This window comes from Bubalus bubalis, chromosome 2 (assembly GCF_019923935.1).
Source record: "Bubalus bubalis isolate 160015118507 breed Murrah chromosome 2, NDDB_SH_1, whole genome shotgun sequence".
Classification (NCBI taxonomy): Eukaryota; Metazoa; Chordata; class Mammalia; order Artiodactyla; family Bovidae; genus Bubalus; species Bubalus bubalis.
In genome coordinates this window covers 187,499,503-187,518,461 of record NC_059158.1, presented here as the reverse complement: position 1 = coordinate 187,518,461, position 18,959 = coordinate 187,499,503, and the positions used below count along the sequence as shown (strand labels likewise).

Here is an 18,959-nt window from a genome sequence, read left to right as displayed (position 1 = left end):
AACCTACATTTTATGCTCCAGCCAAGCTCTCCCTGCCTATTCAGGGCAGAAGGTCAGGACAAGGAAGACTGAGTTTGGTTCTGTCCTCATCCAACTGGTTGTTGAGGGCATAAAAAGAGAGTGGTAATGACCTCTAGGATCAAGGGTGGGGGTTAGATTGCTTTCTTAAAAACTCATGAACTGAAAAATCACAGCCTTACTGAGCTTTGAAGTTGGAACCAGGCTTTCCAACAACTGATTATAAGTTTCCTCCTTGAAATGTATTTTGTTGCAAGTTGGAGGTGGGGGCAGGGGCAGGTCTCTGTCTCCCACAGAATCAGTTATGAGAGCAGGAAAGGATGTTGGGGGTTACTATCCCAATGACCCATTCTGCAGATGAGAAGATGGAAGCAACAGACTAATTTGCCAAGGGGCTTCCCGGTGTCTCAGACGGTAAAGAGTCCGCCTGCAACGCAGGAGACCTGGGTTCAATCCCTGGGTCCAGAAGATCCCCTGGAGAAGGAACGGCAACCCGTTCCGGGGTTCTTGCCTGAGACTCCCGGGGACAGAGGGTGCCCGAGGTCTCCCCACTGCTCTGCCCTGCAGCCCCGGGCTGCACCCCGACCCCATCCTGCAAGGCGGCCCTCAGCCTCTCACCAGGAGCTGCTTCACCGGGAAATCCTTCAGGTTTCCATCTCTGGGGGAGTCCAGCACCACGGGGAAGCCTTTGTGCGGGGCCTCGATGTAGCCAAACTCGATTTCATCCTGTGGGGACAGCGGGAAGAGCCATCCAGTGAGCCCAGGGGGCCTCCAGGGAACTCCAGCCGCCTCCCCGGTCCCGCGCACACGACGGCAGGGGTTTCTCATGCAGCCTTCCTCAGGGCTCTGCAGGCCCCCATTGTGCTTGCACTCACTGACCCCGCTGTAAAAAGCCGGTAACATCCTGTGTGCATCTTCCTGCAAGGAACACCTTAACTCGAGAGCCATGCTGTATTCACAGATGGGCTCCTCTTTGGCTGTTGTAAAGTGCTCCACAGAGAGGCCACCGGTCACGCGGTCACCCCTCCCCACAGACGGACGTCTCGGTTGCTTCAGTCTCCGCCCCTCTAAGAAGCTGCAGTGAGCCGCCTGGTGCGTTTATGTCCCTGTGCACACGCACACGCGTGATCTGACACAGAATTCACACGTGCAGAGCAGCTGGCTGCCAGGGTGCTGACACTAAGCTGCCCCTCTTGCCTGAGTCCTGAGCCGTGTCCTTCCCAGCCTGGGGGGCCTCACCTGGATCCATCGGTCTCCCCGGTTCATGTACTGGAAGCAGACCTTCAGTTCGCAGTTGGTTTTCTCCACCAGGTTCTTCACCTCTTTCAGGAACAGGTAGTTGTCCTTCATGCTGAGAAGCATGGGCAAGAGGGAGAGACCAGGAGGGAGCGTGAGGAGGCACAGGCCCGCCATGGGGGAGGCGCGGCAGCGGGCCCCTGGGCCGGGCCGTACTGGGCAGGTGAAGCCCCTCTGGGCTCACTTGTGCAGAGGCTGCTGGAGTCAAGGGCCGTGCAAATTCAGCCCTTCCTGCAGTGTCTGCCACAGTCATGAACAAAGAGAGGAGGGGAATTCTCACCCCGCCTCCCGAAAGCCTTCCACCTCCGACTCCCAGATTTCCAAGGAACAGTTAACCTAACCCAGAGGCAGGGGATGGGCTCAGAACACGGGGCATGTGGCCGGCATCGCCTGCAGGCACTTCTTTCGCCTGCTTCTCTGCTCAAGGGGGCTCTCTAGCCAATAACACGCTCAGTGAAAAACTGCTGGATGAATAAGATGAACTGAATATCCATCACAGAGGAAGGCTCCCAACTACATGGTAAGGGCCCAAAAGATACGGGAAAGAAAACGCAGCTATCACTTTTAGAGCACAAAAACTCTGCTCCAGGACCTTGACAAATGCTTTGCCTGCTTCACCCCACTTAATCCTCGCAGAGACTCTGTGATGTCACCATCTCAGAGAAACAGAGGCACAGAGAGGTCACGTTAGTGCTCAAGGTCACACAGCTGAGAAGCAACGAGCGTGACCTGACCCAGGTCTCTCACCTCCTGAAGCCCCAGCTCCAGCTGCCTGGCCTGTCTGCACCGTGCCTACCGCTTACCAGCACACAAACACCGACACGGGAGGCAGGATGTTGGGGGTCATGATCCACGGAGCGATGCGGAACGTCACGGTGTCCGTGAAGACGGGCGTCAGAGGGATCTCCTGGGCGTGGGAGAGATCAGGAAGTCTTGTCAGGGTGCTTTTCACTCCTGTCTAACAAAGTAGGTGAGACCAGTAACTGCTGTTCAGTCGTGCAGTCGTGTCCGACTCTTTGCGACCCCATGGACTGCAGCACGCCAGGCCTCCCTGTCCATCAGCAACTCCCGGAGTTCACTCAGACTCCCGTCCATCTAGTCGGTGATGCCATCAGCCATCTCATCCTCTGTCGTCCCCTTCTCCTCCTGCCCCCAATCTTTCCCAATAGCAGTACATTACTGAGCACTTACTGTATGCCAGGTCCTATTGTGACAGGTGAGATTTCACTTCTGCCATACTCAGGGGTACATACTATTTTAATCCTTGTTTTGTAGATGGGAAAACCAAGTCACAGACCTCTGATTCACAAACTGTACATAGCTGTCCAAGGTCAAGTGATCAGTAAGTGGGTGAGCCTGTATTTAAACACGGACAGTCTGGCTGTTGAGCTCAATCTCAACCGCTATCTGATTTCATTGCATCCAAGTTCTTTTCCTGAAATCGGCTCACATGATGACTGAGTCAGACCCGGCCTTCCTCAGTTTTTGCTCTGGGTACCTTGCTCTTTTCTACGTGTGAACATTTTAACGTTATCGGGCGAAATTTTGCTCTGTCCAGATTTTTTTTTAAGGAAAGGTTCGGGAAGCTTGCCCGGAACATGAGGGAAGATGAGGTAAGATCTCGTTGCATGGCTGGCTTTGGAAAGCTACGGGAAGCCGTGTCCTGCCCTTGGTGGGGGCATGGGGGCGGCCCTTCCCGCGAGCGTCTGCCTTCTGCCGGCATCCGCGGGGGGGGGGGTGGGCTGCTCTGAGACCCTGATGCACGGCAGGTGCAGGACCAGCCCCGCCCCACCCCGTCGCATTATCTCCGCTTTTTCTGCCTTTCCCTCCTCCCAGGGACTCGAGAGCACGTTGTGAATAGTTGCTCCAAGCTTGGATGCTCACAATCACCCCAGGAAGCAGAAGCATTTGTCATTTCTACTTTCCAGGTGGGGAAACCAAGGCACACAGGGCCAATTCACTTGCCCAGTGCCTCGTGGGCTCAGACCCGGGCAGTCTGACTTGGGCTCCTTCTCATAACCCTGAGGCCCAGCTTCACCTGCGGCGGAGCCCATGGCATCTCGTCTTGAAGTGGTCTAGAAGCGAAGCAGAGGAGCAAGCCCGTGTCTGAGGGGGCAGCGGGGCCCTCCATCTGAGTGAAGGGGGCCTGAGAGCCAGCGCTCCGGGGCTGCAGTTTTGGTAAGAGGTCCTTACGGGTGGAAAGCAGCCTCAGCTGGGGGCACCGCTCCCATAGGGGGAGAGTACTCGCCTCCTCGCTCACTTTCTGCAAACCAGGAGCGCAGGTGCGCGAGATGTCTGGCCGCAGCAGGGGGACATAGTTCAGGACCGTGATTCAGCAGCTCCCACAGCGAGGGTGTGGGGCCCGTTAGGGAGGGAAGAGCAGGGCGCACACGCATGGCTTAGTTTGCTCCTCGTGCCAACCAATGGTTCCCTGTGCCCAGAACTACACCCACCCTGCACAGGGATGGGGGCTTCCCAGCTGGTTCAGCGGTAAAGAACCTGCCTGCCAACTCAGGAGACTCAAGCTGGATCCCTGGGTCAGGAAGAACCCCTGGAGAAGGAAATGGTAACCCACTTCAGATATTCTTGCCTAGGAGATTGCATGGACAGAGGAGCCTGGCTCCTCAAGTAATGTCTGATCTCGCTGCATCGAAGTTTTCTTCCTGAAGTCAGCTCACATGATAATCAGGCCAGGCTCAGCCTTCCTGTTTCTGCTCTGGGCACCTTGTTACAGTCCACGGGGTTGCAAAGAGCCAGACACAACTGAGTGATTGAGCACACTCACACACACACACACACACTCTCCAGGGAGCAGGCAGACCTGGGGACAGGCGTGAGGTCAGAGAAACACCCGAAGAGCATCCTGGGGAGGAGGTACAGTGAGGAGGACCCCAGGGCGGGGCTCGGAGGCCCTGGCGGATGTGTGCAGATGATGGGAGCACTTAGATCTCCAAACCTGGACTTCCTCCAAGGGGAGCCCGCTCCGCCCCCGGGAGCCCCTCCAGGCGAAGGCCCTCACCTCAGCCATGTACTCCAGCAGGCTGACGTGGATGGAGACCAGGCCCGAGAAGCCCTCGTCGGGAAAACGCAGGCCTTCCACAAAGAACAGCAGCTCCGCAGAGCCGCCCGTGTACTTGACCACGTGGTAGAGCTTCCGCCGGCCCAGGATGTGGACGTAACGCTGGCCAAAAAAGGGGTCTGGAGGAAGAAGGACCCAGGTCAGGCCCCACTCCCCCAGCCGACCGTGGGGCGGGCTCGCCGATAGGGGCGCGACAGCAAAGCCCCTTGTCCTCTAGACGCAGGGAAAGCACAAGCGGCCAACGCCACCGGAAGGGCCGCGGCCCGGTCACCGTCCCAGCCCTGCTGGGCCCTAGCCTTGTAGCCCCGGACCAGACACCCTCCCAGCTTCCGGCTTCCTCGGCTATAGAGTGAGTGAGCTCTCCCCAGGAAGGAGACAGAGATGAGAGAAGCTGAGGACTGGGCAGCCAGTGGTGGCAAGAAGGGAATTATTGTTCGCATTTTACAGAGGAGGAAACTGAGTCCCAGAAGGGAAAATGGCTTGTCTGGCGTCATATAGCCAGTATGTAGCTGAGTTGGGAATCAAATCCCTAATTCTGAACCCCAATCTCTCCTCCCCCTTATATAAAGAAAACACCCACTTATGCCCTCAATTCCCCTCTGTACAGTGGAAGCCGTATCAGCACGTGGGTCTCTCGCTGTGCATTTTTTTTTCCTGGTTGCACACGTTTGCGGCTGGGAGGAAAGGCCAGTTTCTCCCGCACTCCTAGGCCACTGAAATCTCCTGGCTCCTCGCAGCACTGTTCCCTCTGCTTAGAAAGCTTGTCTCCCTCCTTCACGCTTCTGAACTGCACCCAGATCCTCCAGAGACCAAGCCAGGGGCTCTGTCTGCAGCGTCTGCACCCCCGTCCTTCCCTGTCCCAGCCCAAACGGACATGATCTCAGTGTTCAGCTGTTGGCCCCCAGAGCCTGTCACCTGCATGATGGCTGAGACAGGCCCGGCTGGGCCCAGCACAGGCTGCGTTTGATAAACATCTGCCGAATGCACCACTGCGCCCGTGTCACCATATGGCAGCACTTTCAGGCCAATTCAGAGTGCATACACTGAGTTACTGCTCTCTGACCACATGGGCAAGGACCTCTGCGGGAGACAGAGAGGGTCAAGAAGTGGCCCCTCGCAAGGCTCAGCTGGTGATAAGATCGCACAGATGAGGGAAGCGTCACAGTAGAGCTCTGCGGTGAGTGAGCTGGAGGGGTTACTGGGAGGCAGAGGAAGGGAGAGGGATGGGAGGCGTTTGAGCGAAGAAAGGCAGCCTTTGAGATGCCCTTGGGGGTGGCAGAGGTGGGCACAGCGAAAAGATGCAGTACTTGCATTGCCACACGCACGGAGGTAGGACCCTAGGCAGTCCCAGGAGAAGTTTCTTTACGCCTGCAGAGCTGGGAGGGCGGAGGCAGGCTCCGCCTAGTGCTGTGGTCAACAACAAAGGGGCGATTACTGAGCAGGCACCCGAGGGCTACACCGTGTGCAAAATGAACAGAGGAACCAGCGAGGCCTGGGCTCGGGATGGCACCTCACACAGGGGAAGGTGCTCAATTAGACCTTGGTTATAAATACACCTCCCTGAGGGTGGGTTGCCTTAGTGGCTATGACTTCCAGAGTCAGAGAGATGCCTCTTTGGCTTTCAAGCTGCAAAACCCCAGGGAATTCACTTAACCTTCCTGAGCCTCAGTTTATTCATCTGTTAAATGGGAGACAGTAACACTCATGCCACAAGGTGCTTGCAAGATAAAATCAGGAACCGAGGTAAGCTTGGTAACCAAGGGTAACGACCGGTAACACAGCTGGGACCCGCTGGTATTACTGTTATGAGAACCTGTGAATGTATCGGCAGACCCTTTACTGAAAAACTCACGACTTTCTCGTTGAATGGTTTAGGAATAGAAGGCAAAGAAAAAAATACCTCACCTCCCTTTCTGTGGGTGGGTCCAAGAAATGAGGAAGACAGACCGAGACACTGTGTGTCCCAAGGGGTTTGTCACAGGTCAGTGCAAAAGGTGACATCCTTCTCATGCAGAAAAGACACGTGTCCTGTGTCCCAACCACCGAGGAGGTCCAGATCGCTCTGCATCATTAAGGAAAATTCTCCCCCAGGGACCCAGGGCCTCCTATGACATGTCCCAGGCTGCACTTGAACTGATGCTGGGAAAGTGATCTCAGGCCACGAAGCTGACTTGGTTTTCCAGAAAGCTCCAGAACTTTCCCACGGCTCAGGGCAGCTAGGTGGGATATGTGTGCGTGTGGGCTCCCCCAGGCCTGGGAGGGTGGGGCTCTGGCAGGGGAGCTGGGTGGGGTACGAGGACACGTTTTGGCCCATCTGTGTGTAGTCTTTTCTGTCTGTGGCCCACAGTATCTCGGGCCAGCTCTGGGTAGATCGATCACTCGGTGGGAACAATCAGCCACTGTCCCCGGAGCCTCGTTCCCCTGTCTCCCATCCCCAGCTGGACGCAGGCCTGCCTCCGCGTGGCCAGCTCCCCCTGCAGGAACCAACAATGCCCCTCTATGGCGCAGGCCACGCGCCTCGGGCTGGCCCTGCCAGCCACCCTGACCTCTCCTTAGCCCTAGGTGTTGGCCTGCAGGCTGGCACGTGGCATCACCCTTCCCGTCAGGGTGGAGTCATTCCACCTCCCAAGGAGACTCTGATAGTGTGAGCAACTGTCCTGGTTTGCCTGAGATTGAGGGGCTTTTCAGAATGAGGGATTTTTAGTGCAAAAACCAGGCAAGTCCTGGGCAAACTGGTACAAGCTGGTCACTGCAGCCCTGCAGAGAAAGGTCAGGAGCTGACCTCTGAGACCCGAGGGCAGAATCCGAGGCTGGGGTACACACGCCTGGGTCTTCCTAATAGCACCAGGGACGCCTGTCCACGTCAATGACTATAATTAGCGATCACGATAGCAGCCCCCTGAAAGAAGCAGCCGTCATCCACGGGGAGCATTCCATGGACCGGCTGCTGAGTGCTCACATGTTTCTTATTTGATCTCTGTCACCAGGAGGAGGACAGTCAGGGCCTCCTTAGCCACGAGTGACATCCCACACGAGGTACCCAAGGGCTGGCCTGCTGAGACTTGCCCACACCCGGGATCTGAACCCCCTGGGCTCCAGAACGGCTTCTCAGGGTCCCTGAGCCCCCAGCCCAGCCCCTGGCCGTTGAGTACGAGTGACATGTGACATTCATGTAACACCACACAGCCTCACCCACGGTACACTTGGAGTTTGACAGAGACCTCAAGATGTCGCACAAAAGGAAGAAAAGGAAACTGCGCCATCGACAAAATCCCTCTCAGCCTGCTCTTTGGTGCCGAGTGTTCACCCGGGGCTTCGGTTCTGGGGGAGACAGATTCTCCCGGGCTCATCGCTGCGTCAGTGAGGCCGTGCCCCTCCACGGGATGGCAACCTGATAGCACAGCCTGGGGATGGCGCAGCAAAGCGCTTCCAGCGGCAGCTCCTGTCTGCTCCGGACCCAGCTCGGAAGGCTGGGCGGGGCCGGATGTAACCCCGAGCCAGACCTCAGGCTACCGCCACCCTCGGAAAGGCCTCCAGGTCACGGCTGGGGGCCGCCGGTAGCAGCAGGCCGAGCGTCACAATGTGACCTCGGGGGCTGCCCGTACCCCTCCCGCCCGGCCCGCAGCCCCACCCGCTGTGGTAACCCCGGCCTGGATGGGGTACACAGCCACGGCTCGGGCCCCCTGGGGCAGTGGAGCCGGCCTGCCTGGGGACCTTCCAGCCCGCGGCGGTCACTGCCCGATCCCGGGGCGGATCAGCAGGAGGACGGGCTTCAGGTGGCAGCTGTCCACTGCGGCCCTGGCAGAACCCCTCCCGGAGGTGAGGGCCCGGGGACCTGCCCCGGTTCTGAGTGGGCCTGTTCCGTGAGGTGGGTTCCAGAGCTAGGAGACCCCAGGCTCCTGGAGGGACAGGCACGCAGGGCAGCTCCACCCCGCACCACGGCAAATCGCAAAGCGAACTATTTTGCTGAGAGAGCTTTTTAACACATAAATCAGAGCCTGACAGTCGCTTGCTTAAAAGCCTCTAATGGCTTTTGGGTGCACTTAAGAGTCAATCCAAGGCCTCTCTCTGCCCTGGCCCCTGCCCGGTCCGCTGACCTTGACTCCAACACATCCCTTGCTGCGGTCTGCTGCCTGCTCCCCTAGTGCTCCAAACCGGTTCCCTCTGCTTGCAACACTCTTCCCTCAGCTCGGGAATGGCTGGTTCTTTCTCATTGTCAGGAGACCTGGGCTCGATCCCTGGGTTGGGAAGATCCCCTGGAGAAGGGCATGGTAAACCACTCCAGTATTCTTGCCTGGGAAAACCCCATGGACGGAGGAGCCTGGCGGGCTGCAGTCCACGGGGCTGCAGAGAGCCGGGCACGACTGAGCGACTGAGCACTCAGCACTCCTCATGGCTGGTTTGGATCTCGACTCAGACGTCGCCCCCCTTGGAGAGGCCCCTGACCCTCTATGCCAGTGGCTCCCGCCTCCACCTGCTGTCCCCTATGACTTGCTCTGTGTCCTTGCCTTGTCAAGCTCCCCGTGATGTCTCCCTTACAGGCTGTCCCCTCCCTGAGGGCAGGGTGCTGACCCAGGGATCCTGGTGCTGAGACCCAGCACCCGGCACGGAGGGGCTCAATAGCCAACCACAGAAGGCATGAGATAGAGCGGGCAGCTGTAGGCATTAGCCCCTTGCAAAGCATGTTTCCCACACAGGGGGGCCGGACACCCTGTCCTTGGCAAGACGAACAAGGGGTCTACTCCTTGAGGGTGCACACAGCATCATCAGGGGCTCTTTCAAAGTTGGGGTGGGGGGACTTCCCTGGGTGGTCCAGTGGCTGAGACTCCACGCTCCCACTGCAGGGGGCCTGGGATCGATACCTGGTCAGGGAACTAGAGGCCACGTGAGCCCACATGAGCCCACGTGCCACAACTAAGCATCCCCCATGCTGCAATGCAGACCTGGCGTGCCAAAAACAAAAAGTCGGGGCAGTTTTTCATTTTCAGAAAGTCTGAGATGAGAAACACTGGCCGGGGAGAGGGTGGGTCCCTGCTTCAGGCGTCATGAAGGTGACATGAGTCTGGGGAGGTCGACTCACAAAGCCCGTGACTGTCACCGCTGACTCCTTGAGGGTGGAGAGGCCGCGCCCTTGGGGCCCTGACTTCACAGGGCCGAGGTGGCCCTGGATGATGGTTGGTCCATTACCAAGAGGCCAGTCCTGGACCTCTCCAGCCACCTGCCCCTGTGATGACTAAGGGGGCCCTGGGGAGCCTGAGAGGGTGAAGCACGCTCCCCGAGGGGCAGGAGCCACTGGAGGGTGGGCGGGGGACACTCACTCTCCACGTAGAACACGCCCACTTTGTCCGAGTCCGACATGGAGATGTAGAGGACGATCTCATAGCCGGCAGGGAGGTGCTCAGGGCCTTTGGTCCGCAGGATCATCTGGGACATGTCCTTCAGGTCTGGGGACGGAGGCAAGGGGAAGCTGGAACTGAGAGAACAGCTCTAGGCTGCGGGGGTCGGAGGTGTGGGGGAATGGATGAAGGTACTTGGGAGGTACCAACTTCCAGTTATCATCGGGGATGTGAGGAACAGCACGACTAATCTCAGATACTGCTGTGTGTCTCACGTGAAGGTCGCTAAGAAAGTCAATCCTAAGAGGTCTCCTCTCAAGGCTTTTTTTTCTATTTCTTTAATTGTGTACCTATATGAGATGATGGATGTTTACTAAACTTCTTGAGATACTCACTTCATGATGTATGGGAATCAAATCACTGTGCTGTGTGCCTTAAACTCACATACTGGTGTATGTCACTCATATCTCAATTAAGAAAAACAAAGGAGAACTGTGGCTGGAATGCTGGCCTGTTACTTTTATAAGCAGGACAACGCAAACCCCAAACATATATATTATGGAAACTATAGAAAAGTGTAAAAACTAGTTGCTATCTCCAATACCACAGATGACCTCCCATAACACTTTTGGAACATCCTTCTGCTCCTTTTTTTAACATAGGTGCAGCTTCGTAAAAAGCGTGGTTCCAATCCAACCGAGCGGTATTGATAGTTTTGCCATCTGTTCTTAGCAAGAGTGGATACCTGAGTCCAGTCCTCAGGAGAGCCAAGGTCACAGCCGCCTCCCGCTTTGCCCAAGACTTGGCCTGAATGTCCCCACCGCCCCTCCCTGCCCATCCTCGCAGCCCCGAGTGCTGACCCCGCGCACCTTCCTTGCTGTAGACCTTCTCATCGCTGCAGTCCTCCTGGGGCAACCAGGGTGTGTCTCGGTCACAGTTCACCAGCAGGATGGCGCCCTGGCCCTCAGGGCCCCAGGTCCAGGATGCCTGTGGCGGCGAGGACAGAGGGCAACGCTGTTGTCTCTACTTCCGCAGATGTTCCCAACCTCAGTGCAGACCCCACAGGCCACGGGGGAGACGGCCCAGGCTGAGACTCAAGAGCAGCCACGGGGGCAGGTGTGACCCGGCGAACGTGAGTCCTGCGTGTGGTGCCTGGAGAGAGCCAGGGCCAGCACCAAAGGCAGGCTCAGGTGGGGACAGACAGTGGCAGAGAGACAGGTACAGAAGGCTGACTCGGGCGTTACGAGCCTCACATCTGGTGCCCCACTGCCTGGAGTGGGGTGGGGAGGCAGGGTCCAGAGAGATGGACAGGCAGACATTTCATGACAGGCTCTAAGGTGGAGGGAAGGCAACACAGGGCCTGACTGCAGACCAAACTACAAAGCTGCAGCAATCGAAGCAGTATGGTGAGAGCACAGAGACAGACACACAGATGATCGGAGCGGACAGACAGCCGGAAATGAAGCCACACTTACAGGGGCCGTCAGCCCACAACAAGGGGGCAAGACTACAGCGGGGAAAGACAGCTTCTTCAACAGACAGTGCTGGGCAAACCTGGACAGCTACACCAAAAGAACCAAACTGGGCTTCTTTCTTACAAATGCCATAAACGAGCATAAACGTAGAATAAAGACGTAAACGTAAGCTCTGAAACCACAAAACTTCTAGAAGAAAACACAAGCAGTGTGCTCTTTGACATCAGTCTTAGTAACAGTTTTTTGGGATCTATCTCCTCAGGCAAGTGCAACACAAGCGAAAACGAACAGGATCACATGAAACTAGAAAGCTTGTGCTCAGCAAAGGGGGCCACAGTGAACAACAAAGGCGAGATGAGAGGCTCTGCCATCATAGGACCAGTCGCAAAGGAACGTGCAGACGTGTGGCCCAGGACTGTCCAGTGCTCGCACCACTGCATGATTCCTCGGTGTATTAGTAAAAAAATAAGAATTATTTGCTCCCCCCCAAAAAGAAAAGACATATGTATTCCCATGTTACTGCATTATTATTTACAATAGCCAAGATATGGAAGGAATTTAAGTGCCCATCAATAATGAATAGGTATGGGAACACGTGTACACCCGTGCTGGATTCATGTTGACGTATGGCAAAACCAATACAATATTGTAAAGTTAAAAAAAAAAAGTGCCTGGCGCATAGTGAGAAAAAAAAAATAATAATAATGAATGGATAATGAAAATGCAGTACACATACTGGAATAGCACTCAGCTACAAAAAAAAAAAAAGAAATCTTGCCATTTGCAACTACATGGATGAACCTAAGTGAAGTAAGTCAGAGAGAGACAAGTACTGCTATGTATTATAAATGAAAGCTGTGAAGAGAGTAAATGTTAAGTGTTTTCATCAGAAGGAAAACTTTCTTTTTTTCTGTTTCTAAAGATTGAGGGCAGGAGGAGAAGGGGCGCCAGAGGATGAGCTGGTTGGATGGCATCAGCCACACAATGGGCATGCGTTTGAGGAAACCCCAGGAGCTGGTGGAGGACAGGGAGGCCTGGCACGCTGCAGTCCAGCGGTGGCAAGGAGTCGGGCACGGCTGGTGAGCAACAACTCTGTACCTATATGAGATGATGGATTTACACTGAACTGAGTGCGGTGACCATTTCATGGTGTGAGTCCAATCACCAGGCTGTGTGCCCAGAGCAACTGAAGCCACACGCCACAACCACTGAGCCCGCGTGTGCTCTGGATTCGCTGCCGCAACTGCTGCGCCCACGCACCACAGCTCCAGAGTCCACGCGCTGTAACCAAAGGTCCCACGTGGTGTAACCGAGATCCCTAGCGCTGCAACCAAGACCCAGCGCAGCCTAAACAAATAAAGCAAGCCCTTCTGCGGTACCTTAAACACACACGCTGATATACGTCAATTATATCTCAATAACGCTGGAGGGAAAAAAGAGGCACCCAGAGGGGCTCAGGGCTCTCGGGTGAACGGACACCCGGCCATTTTCAAAGTTGCTGAGTGCTCCAAGTGGGACCTGTAAGGTGATCCCTTTTCAAGACTGCAGCCAGAGCGATATTAGGACGAACTCCAACCGGATCGCGTTGCTTCCCTGCTTCACGCCTTGTCAGGGGCCCCCTGTTGACTCGGGATGAAGCTCCCGGCCCTCACCGCGGGCTGTGGGGCCCCGTGAGACCTGCCCACCTCGGCCCCTTTCCGTCTGCCTCCCCGTCGCTGGCCGCCTCCCGGCTCCCAGAAGACTCCAAGCTCGGGCCTTCGCGCGCTGCCCCCTCTACCTGGAAAGCGGCCCTGCCCCGCTTCACCTGGCCAAGTCCACCCCTCCTTCCGGTCCCAGAGCATAAGCCCCCCTTCCTCCTGGAAGCCTCTCTGATATTCCGGACCAAAGCAGCTTTCCCTGGGTTCACGCTTACGCCACTGCACGCGCTCCTTCTGGGGCGGACTCAGGACAACTGTGCTGAAACCGCCGCCAGAGTCACTCTTCATTCACCGTGGCCCCCACCCCCCTGGACTGCAGGCCCCGGTGGCCGGGGCTGCTGTCTCTCCTGCTCTCGCCCAGGCCTGACCCAGTCCTGAAACATGAGACGCTGACAAAATATTTATGGGATGAATCAAAACAACAACGCACACTGGTCCCTCACACTGGTTAGAACGGCCATCATTAAAAAGTCTGCAAATAATAGATGCAGGAGAGGGTGTGGATGAAAGGGAACTGTTGGTGGGAATGTGAACTGATGCAGCCGCTGTGGACAAAAGTACAGAGGTTCCTCAAATAACTGAAAACAGAGTTGCCGCATGATCCAGCAATCGCATACTTGGAGATATTCCCAGACAAACCATAATATGAAAAGACACACGCTCCACCACGTTCACAGCAGCACCAGTCACCGTCGCCACGACACGGAAGCAACCTCCGTGTCCATCGACGACGAACGGAGAGGCTGTGGAGCGTGCGCACGCCGGCCTACGGCGTGGAGCGTGCGCGCGACGGCCTATGGGCGTGGAGTGGAGCGTGCGCACGCCGGCCTACGGGCGTGGAGCGTGCGCGCGACGGCCTACGGGCGTGGAGCGTGCGCGCGACGGACTACGGGCGTGGAGCGTGCGCGCGACGGCCTACGGGCGTGGAGTGGAACGTGCGCGCGACGGCCTATGGGCGTGGAGTGGAGCGTGCGCGCGACGGCCTATGGGCGTGGAGTGGAGCGTGCGCGCGACGGCCTATGGGCGTGGAGCGTGCGCACGCTGGCCTACGGGCGTGGAGCGTGCGCGCGACGGACTACGGGCGTGGAGCGTGCGCGCGACGGCCTACGGGCGTGGAGTGGAACGTGCGCGCGACGGCCTACGGGCGTGGAGTGGAGCGTGCGCGCGACGGCCTATGGGCGTGGAGTGGAGCGTGCGCACGCCGGCCTACGGGCGTGGAGCGTGCGCGCGACGGCCTATGGGCGTGGAGTGGAGCGTGCGCGCGACGGCCTATGGGCGTGGAGTGGAGCGTGCGCGCGACGGCCTATGGGCGTGGAGTGGAGCGTGCGCGCGACGGCCTATGGGCGTGGAGTGGAGCGTGCGCGCGACGGCCTACGGGCGTGGAGCGTGCGCGCGACGGACTACGGGCGTGGAGCGTGCGCGCGACGGCCTATGGGCGTGGAGTGGAACGTGCGCGCGACGGCCTATGGGCGTGGAGTGGAGCGTGCGCGCGCCGGCCTACGGGCGTGGAGCGTGCGCGCGACGGCCTATGGGCGTGGAGTGGAGCGTGCGCGCGACGGCCTATGGGCGTGGAGTGGAACGTGCGCGACGGCCTATGGGCGTGGAGTGGAACGTGCGCACGCCGGCCTACGGGCGTGGAGCGTGCGCGCGACGGCCTATGGGCGTGGAGTGGAGCGTGCGCGCGACGGCCTATGGGCGTGGAGTGGAACGTGCGCGCGACGGCCTATGGGCGTGGAGTGGAGCGTGCGCACGCCGGCCTACGGGCGTGGAGCGTGCGCGCGACGGCCTATGGGCGTGGAGTGGAGCGTGCGCGCGACGGCCTATGGGCGTGGAGTGGAGCGTGCGCACGCCGGCCTACGGGCGACGGCCTATGGGCGTGGAGTAGAACGTGCGCGCGACGGCCTATGGGCGTGGAGCGAGCGCGCGACGGCCTATGGGCGTGGAGCGTGCGCGCTACGGACTATGACTCAGCCACCAAAAAAGAATGGTACACGCCGTCTGCAGTAACATGGATGAGTTAGAAAGTGTCATACGAAGGGAAATAAGTCAGAAACAGACAAATACCAGTGACACCATTTACATGTGGAATCTAAAATAGGACACAAATGAACACATCTACAAAACAAAAATAGACTCCCAGATACAGAGAGCAGACTGTGGTTGCCCAGGCGGTGGGGAGGTAAGGACGATGGCTAAACAACAAGGCCCTACTGGTTAGCACAGGGAGCTGTGTTCATGTCCTGTGATAAGCTGTAATGGAAGAGAACATGAATATATAGGTAGAGCTGAGTTACTTTGCTGTATAGCAGAAATTAACACGACACTGTAAATCAGCCATACTTCAATAAAGTTAAAAAATATTTATGAGATGAATGAAGATCCCATTAAACTGCAGTGGCCCAGATGAAGGAAGTCAGGGCAAGAGGCCCACAGGGGCTGGGTGAGCCCCCAGCTCCTCGGGGGAAGCAGGACGCCTCAGGGGCTGCCCTGGGGCCTGCCGTCGTGTGGCCGCAGACACTGAGCACACATCTGTGGGGCTGACTCGGCCTCAGGAAGGCAGGGCTGGGCGGACGCCACTCCCTGGGAACCTCGGGGAGCCGGCTCCCCTACAGCCCCGAGGAACCCCTAGAGGCACGTCGAGAGTTTGGAGCTGGCTGCCAGGCCCCAGGCTTCTCACGGGGCTGTATTTACTTACTTTTTTAAGTACCCATCTCCATATAATTTAAACCAGCATACAGCTTGTTATTACAAAAGTAGTGTATGCCCATGGCAAACATCTAAGTGCTCTAGAAGAGCACAAAATGGAAAATAGAAGCCGGGATGTGCACAGAGCAAAACCAGCGGAACTTAAAAATGGGGTTGAGATTCACACTACCATATATAAACTAGACAGCCAGTGGGGGTTTGCTGTAGGACTCAGGGAACTCTAACCAGGGCTAGAGAGGTGGGATGGGGTGGGAGGTGGGAGGGAGGTTCTCGAGGGAGGGGATATATCTATACCTGTGGCTGACTCATGTTGATGTATGGCAGAAGCCAACACATTACTGTAAAGACACTATCCTTCAATTAAAAATAGATAAAACAAAACGGGGGTGAGGAAGACGACTTGGAGAACACAATGCTGTCTGCACAAGTTAAAAATACACACACCCTAACCACACCGCATGTTTTGCAAGAATCACAAGAATGGAAAGTGACCCATTAAAATCATCCAAGTGGTCCTTTGCAGGGGAGCAGAGTCGGAGTGAGGGATGTAGGACAGAGGAGAATGAATGAATGAACAAATGAGTGAATGATGAATGACTAAATGTGCTCAGGCGTGTCCGACTCTTTGTGACCCCATGACTGTAGCCCATCAGGCTCCTCTGTCCATGGGATTCTCCAGGCAAGAATACTGGAGTGGGTTGCTATGCTCTCCTCCAGGGGGATCTTCCCAACCCAGGGAACGAGCCCAGGTCTCCCACATTGCAGGCGGATTCTTTACCATCTGAGCCCCCAGGGAAGACCGGATGAACAAATAAATGAATACACAAAACCAGGAAGAGGATGTGTGTGCATCATTAGAGATGACACGCCTTGAATTGGGAATGATTATTGCAATCTTCTGCTCCTGATGGCCAAAAAAAACCCCCAAAAGGCAAAACAATAAGAGCAAATGCTTTGGCGGCACTTCCTCTGTGGCAGGACGTTCATCCTTTACACCAACTGCATGACCTGGGTGTCCCCACCCTCTGGATGGGCCACTGAGACTTGGGGACCAGCTCTGTGGCTGTTCCTCTAAGGAGCTTGCTCCTCAGTGGGCTCTGTCAATGGTGTGTGTGTCTGGGAACTTGTCTTATCATCTGTAAAGTGAGAGTTGTTGGAGTTTGCTGGGAGGACCGTGGCTGCCTGCAGGCCCCAGCCTGGGGCTCTGGCCCTGGAAGCCCCCCATTCAGGGCCACCTGCCCTGGGAGTGAGGTACCTTTCTTGGGTTGTTCTTCTCCACCACGCCGTCGCGGTCTGCGTCCACATCCAGGGAGATCTCTGGGGACAGACAGGTGGGTGAGCTGCTGGGCTGGCCAGAGAGGGTGGGGAGGGGGCAGGAGGGGGACCTATGGGGTTACGGTGCAGCTCACCCGAGGGAAGAGCTGTGCTGAGGTCACCTTAGCCAACTCCCTGCCTCAACACCACACTGCTGGATGGAGACACGAGCGGACACCATGCAGACTGCGAGACTCACGAAGGTGCTGTCAGGTGGGTCTGGGGTCTCCCGCCCCCTTGCTACTCCTCTATAGCTCTGGGTGGTGGGCGGGATGAGCCGCACTGGGCAGATCTGGGAGTTCAGAGAGGTCAAGGCGTGTGCCCAGGGCACAAGGTCACAGGGTCACACAAGGAGATCTGAAGCATACACCGCATTTGGTGTGAATCGAAGCTCAGATGATGGAAGCTTTCACGGGACTCCCTACCTGCCTTCCTGGCCTGTCCTGGGGTGTGTACACACATGCATCTGTGTGTTTCTCTTCCAGAACTCCAGGGGGTCTAGACCCCACACCTAAGGACTGAGGGGTTTACTTTGGGTGGGAAACTGCATTATCAGCTCCTCTTGATCTGACTGTGCCCAAGAGGCCAAGCCGCCAGATAGAGGATCCAGGATGGGGTCCTCGCTGTCCCTCCTCTGGGGGAGGGACCTTCTTTGTTCATAGGCCTGCTGTGGGGACTACGTAGGGCAATGAAATGAGCCCAAAGTTCAGCATCAGACAGGACTGAGCTTGAACCGTGGTTCCGGCTTGTAAGCTGTGTGGTGCTGGGCGGCTTAGACAGCTTCTCTGAGCCCCGGTCGCTCTACCTGAAAAATGAGGCGCTTTCCCGTTAGATGAGTTGTCCTAATTGCAACGGTAGGCGCTGCCGACGTTTTGAGCCAGACCGTTGCTGCTGCTGTTGTGGGTGTGCCCTGTGCATTGCAGGGTGTTTAGCCACATCCCTGGCTTCTACCCCCGGATGCCCGTAACATCCCCCCAGCTGAGACAACCAAAAGGTCTCCAGATATTGCCAAAGGTCCCCTGGGGGCAACATGGCCCCCTGAGTTAGAGACCAAGAGGGTGAGGCAGGGGAAATGTTGGGAAGGTGGTGGGAGCGACACGCGGAGTGAGGCGAGCTGGGTCCAGGTCGCGGACAGCCTGTGGGCTCAGCCTTGGGCTGAGCACGACTTGGACGGAGGTCGGAGCTGGTTGAGAACGACCGGGTTCCTGGTCGGTCCCGCTGGCAGCTGAGCTGTCTCCCTGGAGGGGTGGCGTGCCTCCTCTCTCTTAAGTCAGGGATTATACGGAGGGCCTCCCTTTGCCCACAGCCCGGTTCCCTCCTCACTCTGAATGCGGCTCTTCCAGGTCTGGAAGGAGGTAGGAGGGGGGTTCTAAGGGCACCGAGTCCTTGGGAGAGGGAGGCAGTATCCCCGCTTCTGCACCCCACGTTAGGTGCTGTAGGAAATAATTATATAAACTCCTCCCATTGATCCCATTCACACAGCAAATCACTACTGAGCATCGACTGGGCTCTAGGCCCCACACATGGGGAGCGGGGTGGGCAATCGGCCCACAGTGCCTGCTCTCAAGGAGCCCCCAGTCTTTTGTGTGTGTGGTTAGCCGTTCATTCGTGTCCAACTCTGCGACCCCACGGACTGTACACCACAGCCTCCTCTTTCCATGGGATTCTCCAGACAAGAATACTGGAGTGGGTAGCCTATCTCTTCTCCAGGGGATCTTCCTGACCCAGGGATCAAACCCAGATCTCCCGCATCGACAGGTGGATTCTTTACCGTCTGAGCAACCAGGGAAAGTCCTATGAGATAAATATTATTGTTCCCACTTTATAGGCGAGCAAACTCAGACTTGGAGATGTCACGTCAGCACACTGGGCTGATGATCTGGGGGGATGGTGCGGGATAAGACTTCTAGGGAGAAAGTGGAGAAGGCAGCCCCACCAGCTACTGTTAGAGACGGAAGGCTTAGAAGGACCAGTATCGATGCTGGCTCCCAGACAGCCACGGACTTTCCAGCGGGACATCCCCAGGGGATGCTGCTGT

At 57.0% G+C, this 18,959-nt stretch overlaps 1 protein-coding gene across 2 annotated transcripts in view; it reads right to left on the bottom strand.

Annotated features, from left to right (window-relative positions):
• PADI2 (peptidyl arginine deiminase 2) overlaps positions 1 to 18,959 on the bottom strand; it is a 58,392-nt gene that overhangs the window by 11,883 nt on the left and 27,550 nt on the right. The window contains exons 4-10 of one of the 2 annotated variants that reach the window (XM_006066574.4): positions 16,863 to 16,924; positions 10,599 to 10,716; positions 9,712 to 9,837; positions 4,334 to 4,512; positions 2,118 to 2,272; positions 1,258 to 1,369; positions 637 to 744 (exon numbers count right to left, since the gene is read on the bottom strand). In XM_006066574.4, the coding sequence (XP_006066636.1) occupies positions 637 to 744; positions 1,258 to 1,369; positions 2,118 to 2,272; positions 4,334 to 4,512; positions 9,712 to 9,837; positions 10,599 to 10,716; positions 16,863 to 16,924 (860 nt within the window). The remainder of the gene's footprint in view (positions 1 to 636; positions 745 to 1,257; positions 1,370 to 2,117; positions 2,273 to 4,333; positions 4,513 to 9,711; positions 9,838 to 10,598; positions 10,717 to 16,862; positions 16,925 to 18,959) is intronic. The other variant, XM_006066575.4, reaches the window with a different exon arrangement.